The sequence below is a fragment of the Carassius gibelio genome, chromosome B17, assembly GCF_023724105.1.
Source record: "Carassius gibelio isolate Cgi1373 ecotype wild population from Czech Republic chromosome B17, carGib1.2-hapl.c, whole genome shotgun sequence".
Classification (NCBI taxonomy): Eukaryota; Metazoa; Chordata; class Actinopteri; order Cypriniformes; family Cyprinidae; genus Carassius; species Carassius gibelio.
Window position 1 is genome coordinate 25,818,869 of NC_068412.1, and position 8,726 is coordinate 25,827,594.

An 8,726-nucleotide genomic window follows, 5' to 3' on the forward strand; every position below is an offset into this window, starting at 1 on the left:
ACATCTAGGGGGCGCGCCAGCACGTGTTCCACATTCATTTATTTGGTAGAAGCTTGTATCAGAGCGACCGATGTACAATATTTTCATTTTATTTTTTACATTTTATGTTCTGACACAATGAATTTGGTGACAAATAACATAAAGCTTCCTATCTACCTGCTGCAGAGTCTTGATAAAGATGTTCTATTTAAAATTTACTCGATTTTAACATTTTCAATAAGATAGATGATTATAGATGATGATGTAATGATTTAGATGATAGATAGATAGATAGATAGATAGATAGATAGATAGATAGATAGATAGATAGATAGATAGATAGATAGATAGATAGATAGATAGATAGATAGATAGATAGATAGATATGAACTCGTTAATCTCGATTTCTTATGAGAAACATATTAAGAGAACAAACTTAGCAAACCTAAATTTACATATGCTTTTTTAGACGAAACTTACCAAATAAATAATAAGGTTCAAAATAAAAAAAATCGAATGAGTCTGTCCGACTTTTACATTCAATTGGACGACGTCATCAAAATACAGGAAGTGCCCGGATCACTGATGCACTCACTGCAGACCGGACTGTCAAACTGTGTGTGAATGTTTGAGAATGTTGCCACCTTTGTATCTCCAGTGTAACACTTTCTGTCACCGAACGTTCTAATATTTGGCGGGACGGGACGCGACAGGTACGCTAAAGGTTTAAAGAGAACGAATTACTGTGAATTATTAGAATCAAATGTAAGTTTAGTGAACAGCTCGCGTTTCAAAACAATTAATATTGTAGCTGCTTTATGTCAGCTGATCAGAATAAAACTCCAATCGCATTTGCTTCTATTGACCTTTATCATTAATTGTGAGGAAGGTTATACATAATTATCTATGACCAATGCATTATGTTGACATGCTTGTCATTCAAGGTCAGTTCAAATAAAGGCCTCTTGGCCACTACATGCATGCTGATGTAGACAGAATTTGACACTGTTTTAATGCTGAAACTGCTTGATTCATACAGGCATGTCTCTCAAGAGTTTCTGGAGGTTACATCGGCCTTTGAAAATGACACAAGCCTGTGGATTTGCTCTCAGGACACTAAATGGATTAAACAGTGTCACTGCCAAGAGGTTAAACTGCACAACACTGGCATCCAGTGCATCTAAGTTAAACTTTCTCAAAGACTGGAGGAATTTAAACACCAGTTTACACAACCATAGATGCTTGTTGCTGAGGGGAGTGTGTCAGAGACCACATTTTGAAATGCTGGCTCCTTTAAATGTAAAATCCAGTTTAGAAATGAGATCGCAGTCCACAACATCCTCCACCATGTCAGTGCTGAAACAAGGAGGCATGTCAGGAAAAAGGACTTTTAAGGGACCAAGAACCAAACAGCCTTCACGAACCAACCAGCCCAGTCTGGAGGAGGTGTGTAATGTTTTATTTTTGTTGTTGTTAACATCATCTTTGGCATATATAATTATGTATCCATCTAACTATGTTTTCCAGGACATGATGCAGTGCATCGCATACGCAACTGCAGATCAGTACCATTTACCAACCCTCTGTCACGATCTCATCGCTCATGACTTCGCTGAAATCAAAGAATTTCCCAGAGGTCTGTTCGTCTGCAGCAATTTCTTATGTTTTTGACTGTACACAGAAACTACCACATTCCTTTCTTGTTTGAAGGACACACATATTTGCAGTGAATACATCTTGTTTCAGATGCTTCTAATGTTTTGGTGATGGGAACAGAGAACGCTGCAAAACCTTATGATAGTGGCACAATATTCATCTTCAGGTATGCTGAATGATGTTTTGTCATTTTAATTTCTGGGGTTTGAATTTTTTGTTTTGTTTTGTTTACCACACAAGAGAAGGCTCTGTGGTGTTCTGGAATGTTGAAGAAAAAACTGTGAGTAGAAGTTCTGTTTTATTCATCACATAACATTTGGAATAATTAAGATTTGTAATGTTTTTGAAAGAAGACCGGGGCTGCATTTATTTGATGTTTACAGTAAAAAAATAAAAACAGCAATATTGAGAAATATTAGTTTAAATAATTATTAGAAATATATTTTAAAATATGACTTTTTGATCAAATGAATGCACCCTTGATAAGCCAACCTTGATGTATAGTTAAACTCATGTCTATACTCAGGTAAAGACCGTGATGAGGATACTGGAACAGCATGAAATTCAACCCTATGAAGTCGCACTAGTCCACTGGGAAAATGAAGAGATCAGTTATACAGTAGGAGAGTGAGTCACAAATCCTTCATTTCTTAATGCACCCTACATTAAAATCATACAATACCTACTGAAATTTCCAGTATTTTTTCATATTTATTAATTTATATGTTGGTTTAGGGGTAATTCAAAGCTCCATCGTGGAATTTTCTTGTTTAATGAAGAGCTGGATTATGACCAGGTTGTTCTGGAGAAGTTTGCATTTTCCAATGCTTTATCACTGTCAGGTAGGATATGTTTACATTTTTTACACTTTTATAAAAACATTGATGAGTTGTTATATTTTTATTTGTGCATTTTCGTGTTAATATTTGTGTTTACCTTGCATGATTTCAGTAAAACTAGCAATATGGGAGGTCTCTCTTGACAACTTTGTTGAGTCCATCCAGTCAATTCCTGAGGTAGATCCACTTATGTACTCTTTCATAGGTAATACCAGCATTTGCTGCTTTTAGCAAGTTAAAATAGTTCTGTGTATTAAATGGCACAGATGCAAACATGTGTTCTGTTTTTCTAAAAATGCAAAATATAGCTCAGTGTAAAAGGAGGTAATTGTAGCCATAACACTTTTTAACAGCTGCTGAAGTCTGGACAAAGAGTGAAACTGTCCAGAGCTGAAGTTATGCAGAAGATAGGGGAGCTCTTTTCCTTGAGGTCAGGCTGATTTTGTATCATTGTATCATCTTTTTTATTTTTTGTATGAGATAACCTGCTGTGTTTAATGGAATTATAGCAAACGTTTGAACCTTTTACAGGCACTGCATAAATCTCAGCTCTGACTTACTGATAACACCTGATTTCTACTGGGACAGAGAAGATCTTGAGCAGCTCTATGACAAGACCTGTCAGTTCCTCAATATTAACCGGAGAGTCAAGGTTAGTGAAAGTACTTGCATCTATCTTAAAGGAAAAGTTTGCATAAAAATGAAAACTAGCTTTACTTTTACTCAGACCATCCAAGATGTACTGCAGATTAGTTTGTTTCTTCGTTTGGAGAACTTTTGCATTCCATCATTTGCTCATCAGTGGATCCTCTGAAGTGAATGGGTGCCGTCAGAATGAGAGTCCAAACAGCTGATAAACATATCACAATAACCCACACCACTCCAGTCCAGTCCAGTTAACATCTTGTGATGCAAAAATCTGTGTTTGTAAGACACAAATCTATCATTGACCTGTTTTAACTTTAAACCGCTACACATTACAAGAAAATTGCTTGTGGATTATTGTGATGTTTTTATCAGCTGTTTGGACTCTCATTCTGACGGCACCCATTTACTGCAGAGGATCTATTGGTGAGCAAGCGATGTCATGTTAAATTTCAGCATCTACATTCTTGGATGACCTAAGGGTGAGTAAACTTTAAGAAAACAAAAATGTTGGGGTAAACTATTCCTAAATATCCTGATAAAATGTTGCTTTGATCCTAGCTCACTCTGTGTTTTCTAGGTTGTGAACGAGAAGTTACAACACTGCACTGAACTTACAGACCTGATGAGGAATCACCTCAGTGAGAAACACAGTCTCAGACTGGAGTGGATGATCGTCGTACTGATTGCTATTGAGGTTAGTTAACACTGATATCCACGTTCATTTTATACACCAGTTGAATAGATAATAAATAATATTCAGCTGCACTGTTAGAAACTGTTGAAATTTCTATATCGTATCATATTTATGTACTTCAAATTTGATGTAAAGTAAACATTTTGCTAATTCAATGCAAAACCTATATACATTATTTTCTTCTATCTATAGGTGATGTTTGAACTTGCTCGTGTAATCTTCTGAAGACCAACAGATGCAGTCTTAAAATGGCATACACTGACTCTTTGTAAACCAGCAAATCATTGTTTTCTATAGTTGAAGTTCTCATTGATAAATCATTGTGTCTTTTGCTATTCTTAATGTTGACACTGACCTGAAATAAAAGAAGTATTGGATAAATAGTGGCAAATTTTGTGTCTATTTTGCCTTCTTTTCAGGAAGGTGTGGAATAGAAATCACTGTTGAATCTATGTCCTTAAATCTACTCCTGCTGTAAAATCCAGATTAAACAGATACTGTAGCTGTGGATTGAAACTCCTAAATGAGCTTCAGTAATATAAATCCACTCCAAAATGTGCACATCTTTTCACATGCTGCCTTGTTGCCAGTGGCATGGAACTTAGTTTTGTTATTGTGTTGTGCTTAAGTAGCCTCTGACAAATACAATAAATTATCATCTTTTTTTTTTTTACTTTACAAGCTGTGACAAACTCTTTTTTTTTGGAACACGTATACAATATTAAGCTTGAGAAACAATCTTAATAACTTCACTAGTTATTAAAAATGAGGCTCGAATGAACCTGTTTACAATTACAATATGACGTCATGCTGATGTTCTAGTGTTCTCTCGGTTGACTGATTGATTGATCAGCCTCTAGTGATTGACAGCCGTTCGATACGGCGCGCGCTCACGTGATTCAAAGCCTCCGGAATACGGCAGCGGATCACTGACTGAACCCGTACTGCTCGGTGGAGAGGTTTCCTTCGCTTCAGACAACAAACTACACCGAATACGGCATCAAGAGTTCTGTCGAGAAAGAGCAGACGGTAAGAGACGGCTTTAAGGTTCTGTTTCAAACAAGTGTTTAACACCGCAGTTGTCGGCTTGTTTTTAGTCCAGAAACGTAGACCACTATCGATTACTCTCGAAAATTATTTATTTCGACAGTTTTCGCAGCGGCATTGCTTTGTGTTTATCGGATGATTAACGGTTTTCATTGCTCTGTTCATCTGCCTCATTTTCTTTCGCTCGCTTAAAGTTTAACGTAATGTTATTTTATTGGGGTCATTGCGTGAGCGCGTGTTTCCTTTTTGTCCGCGGAAACTTTTGTACTCGGAATTCACCAGCGTGGGCGGGGCTTCAACACACACATACGCACGCACGTACGCACACACGTACTGTAGTTGCCTCAAAACCTATTTAGACCCTGAAACCGCACTTCTGAAATAGAGCATTATTTAGGTTTTCACAAGGTAAAAATTGATATTGTGATTATTTAAAATGCAATAAATCACTAAACATTTCTTTGTTCTACATGGACCTGTTGTTATGAAAGCTGCAATGTTATGCTTTTTTTTTTTTTTTGTTTATTGAGCAAAATCTCACAATTGGTAGGTATAGTTCAATAATTTACAACTTTTATAAAAGGAAAAGCATAAAAAGTTATTAAACCCCTCCGACATAATTGTCTGTTTTAGTAAATGGAGATTTTTCATTCATATATTTCTGAAAGTGTAGGAAATTGATACATTTTGTCTTTGAAAACCATGTCCTCTGGTGTGACACACACCATATCATGAAATCAGCCAATTCCAGAGAAAACTGAATTAGTTAAAGGACCTCAATCATTGTCATGTTACTGAAGCCCATGACATGAACTGATTGTACATTTTTGTCTCAGAATTATTCAAATATTGAACTTTCTTGGAACCAGTACAAAAAGTGTTATGTTTTGTTATCCTTTGGTGCGACACCCCTAAATGATATATTTTTAATACATTTGCATGTTAAACTACATAATAATGGAGAATTATGCAAATGTGTCTTGCTTACCGCTAATGACAGGTTAGCAATAGCATTGAATAGCAAGGTCATTTTTTGACACGAAAGGCTGTAACGTCCTACGATGTGATAGAAAATGTTCTCCGGTGTGACGCCTTTACCGTGACTCCAGGACCGACACAAGATCTCAGAAGCATTTTAAACAATTAAATAAGATTTAAGTCCCTTTTTATTCTTTTTACAGAAAACTTGTACTTTTATGAAGTGTCATGAAAATAAAATCCTTTGTTTCTGAGACCTAAAGAAGTGAGGGAGAGAAATTAGTGGAAGAGAGAGGACACTGAAATATAGACAGAAAATTAACAAGGATCCACGCAGAAGGGAAGAGATCCTAAGAGAACAATGCAGAAAGAAAACGATTCAAAATTATGGCTTAAAAAGAGTGACTCATTCACATTTTAATGATTATAGTCTGAAAATCCATCATATTTAGCTGTGCCTCACATGCAGCGGGGGCTAGAATGTTTCAGTAACATACTTATTGCTTAAGAGACTGAATTTTGTTGATAAATAATTTTTGTTTTGTTTTAAAATACATGTCGATATTGTTTGTATCAAAATGAAACTTTATTTCTCCTTTGACATGTTCAAAATGAAATAGAAATCATTTAATAACTACTGTTTCTGTCCTTTAGTGTGATGTAATTTCCTAAGGTGTGACACATAACAGAACCACAGATTTGTTTTTATCTTTAAAAAAAAATTGCAGTATGGGAGATGCAAATATCACTCAACTTAAAATGGTATAATTTTCAGTTTTGATTGGATGATAGCAAAGTTTGTCTTGAAATTGTCACGGGAATAAAAAAAGCACTATATGAAAGTAAGTGTCTAACAGTGAAGATAAATCTCTCTCATGCTATTTATGTATTATTATTAAGAGGTTTTTTCTTTGTCCTAATTTTTGTTGTCATAACGTAGGACACATTTATGGAACAGTTGGTTAAAAAAAAAAAGCAGTAAAGGATTTGACCTTTTTTCTCAAAGATCAGACTCGCAATGCATTTATGAAAAAATAACCATTCTTGCGCGCGCGCACACACAATCAAATATGATTCAGAATATATTTTCATCAGTATATTTTATACCAATATATTTTTTCACTTATTTTTAAAATGTATTTCAATAAAAAAAAAACTTTTACTATCTAATTTTTACTATTTGTTGTAATATAACAATGTATATTGGCCAGAATTTGACCGAACCTACTGAAAACGAATATTTTCTTTTTATTTGTGTGTGTGTGTTTAGGTGGAAAAAATGGACTTGGCCCATCATGGTCTCGTTCTCCTTAAGCGCCTCAATGCTCAGAGAGAGTTTGGTTTCCTCTGTGACTGTACTGTGGCCATCGGGGATGTTCTTTTCAAAGCCCACAAAGCCGTTCTTGCAGCGTTCTCAAACTACTTCCGAATGCTGTTCATCCATCAAGACAGGTACTACAAACATGATTGCAAAAAAGTTCACATCTGCAGTACTCTGTTATTAAATGCTTCTCTTTTGCAGTAACTGTGTTCGACTGAGACCTTCAGACATACAAGCAGATATCTTCAGCTACCTGCTAAACTTAATGTACACTGGAAAATTCACCTCACAGCCCATTGACCCTCTTCGCCTTGAGCAAGGTGTAAAATTCCTGCATGCCTACCCTTTATTACAGGAGGCAAGTCGTCTTATAAACCCTGAGTCCCATTATGTACCTTTGACAAACTCACTTTATGGAGTACAGATACCTGATCAGACTTACACTGGGCCTGAAAGAAATTCAGCATGCAAGGATGGCATCTCTACTAAAAACTCTGAAAGCGTTAACCGAGAATTTTTGGACGTTTCTGATATGGATTACAGATCGCCACAACCTGTCGGGATTGAGTCACCCACCCAAAATCCTGCAGCCACAATGGTCCAACACCTCAAATATGGCATAATGAGTAAGAGTGGTTCTTCCAGGAAGCATTACGCCTGTAATTATTGTGGAATCCGTTTTAACCAGAGGTGCATGTTGAAAGAACATCTCCTTGTCCACACCAAGCAAGCAGCTGAGCCACATGTGTTGTCTGTGCAAAATGATCACACTATTGAGCTCGAAGGTCAGGAAATAGAGGAGGAACATTTGCATGCTGACAGTGATGTTATTAGCGATACCGATCAACAGGCGTGGATGGAAGACACCCCGCCGCCTTCTGAAACTGCTGATATAGACAACCTGGAGGGCACCGAGATGGGACGTCAAATGAAACGCAGAAAATTTGAGTGTCCGACCTGTGCTCGCAAGTTTCTTCAGAAGAGCCACTGGCGTGAGCACATGTACATTCACACCGGAAAGCCATATAAGTGCAGTGCTTGTGGAAAAAACTTCTGCAGAGCCAATCAAGCTACTCGACACGTTTGTTCGAGTCCGGACACAGACTCGTACATTATGGTCAACAGACAGAGTTTGGTTCTGTGTGGTGGAGAAGACAATAGTCAAGTGGAAGCTCTCTTTCAGTCTTCTGAAAGACCTTATAAATGTAGCATGTGTGCAGCACCTTTTGCAAGTCCTTCTGAGGTTCCCAAACATCAGTGTTTGACTGAGAGTGATGCTGTACCACTGGCAGAAAATTCACTGGGGGAAAATCAAATGAAGGACTTGGAGACAACTACACCTGAAGTAAACATTCCTTCTTGAAATGTCATGCTAAAACAGTCTTAGATTATTGCCAGTATTTAACTGTCTGTATGTTTGTGTTGTTATGAACCAAGAGATGTGTTTTTTTTAAGGTCCACAGCATTTTCATGTCTTTTTTTTTTCTATTGTAATTTGTGAATTTGTTTGAAACTAATAAAATTCAGAAACTTAATGTTTCCAATCAGAAACATTTCTGGGTTG

General features: G+C 36.6%; 2 protein-coding genes across 2 annotated transcripts; both read left to right on the forward strand.

Annotated features, from left to right (window-relative positions):
- The first annotated feature begins 524 nt into the window (after nucleotides 1-524).
- On the forward strand, nucleotides 525-4,197 carry LOC127976271 (required for meiotic nuclear division protein 1 homolog). Its single transcript, XM_052580576.1, has 12 exons — nucleotides 525-692; nucleotides 1,019-1,425; nucleotides 1,507-1,615; nucleotides 1,726-1,801; nucleotides 1,876-1,915; nucleotides 2,162-2,262; nucleotides 2,371-2,477; nucleotides 2,587-2,651; nucleotides 2,828-2,904; nucleotides 3,006-3,126; nucleotides 3,700-3,816; nucleotides 4,009-4,197. Exons 2-12 carry the CDS (start codon nucleotides 1,021-1,023, stop codon nucleotides 4,039-4,041), a joined length of 1,251 nt encoding a protein of 416 aa, XP_052436536.1. The 5' UTR covers nucleotides 525-692; nucleotides 1,019-1,020; the 3' UTR covers nucleotides 4,042-4,197.
- A 380-nt stretch (nucleotides 4,198-4,577) lies between these two features.
- On the forward strand, nucleotides 4,578-8,715 carry LOC127976269 (zinc finger and BTB domain-containing protein 2-like). The gene is made up of 3 exons (XM_052580575.1): nucleotides 4,578-4,845; nucleotides 7,112-7,293; nucleotides 7,364-8,715. The coding sequence occupies exons 2-3, from the start codon at nucleotides 7,121-7,123 to the stop codon at nucleotides 8,523-8,525; spliced, it is 1,335 nt and encodes a 444-aa protein (XP_052436535.1). The 5' UTR covers nucleotides 4,578-4,845; nucleotides 7,112-7,120; the 3' UTR covers nucleotides 8,526-8,715.
- Nucleotides 8,716-8,726: the final 11 nt, after the last annotated feature.

Bases quoted from the DNA above. Each gene is read 5' to 3' on its own strand.
- LOC127976269 (XM_052580575.1), top strand. From the start codon at position 7,121: ATGGACTTGGCCCATCATGGTCTCGTTCTCCTTAAGCGCCTCAATGCT. The intron at 7,294-7,363 runs GTACTACAAACA...TCTCTTTTGCAG, and splicing joins CTGTTCATCCATCAAGACAG to TAACTGTGTTCGACTGAGAC.
- LOC127976271 (XM_052580576.1), top strand. From the start codon at position 1,021: ATGTCTCTCAAGAGTTTCTGGAGGTTACATCGGCCTTTGAAAATGACA. The intron at 1,916-2,161 runs GTGAGTAGAAGT...GTCTATACTCAG, and splicing joins GGAATGTTGAAGAAAAAACT to GTAAAGACCGTGATGAGGAT. The intron at 2,263-2,370 runs GTGAGTCACAAA...ATGTTGGTTTAG, and splicing joins ATCAGTTATACAGTAGGAGA to GGGTAATTCAAAGCTCCATC.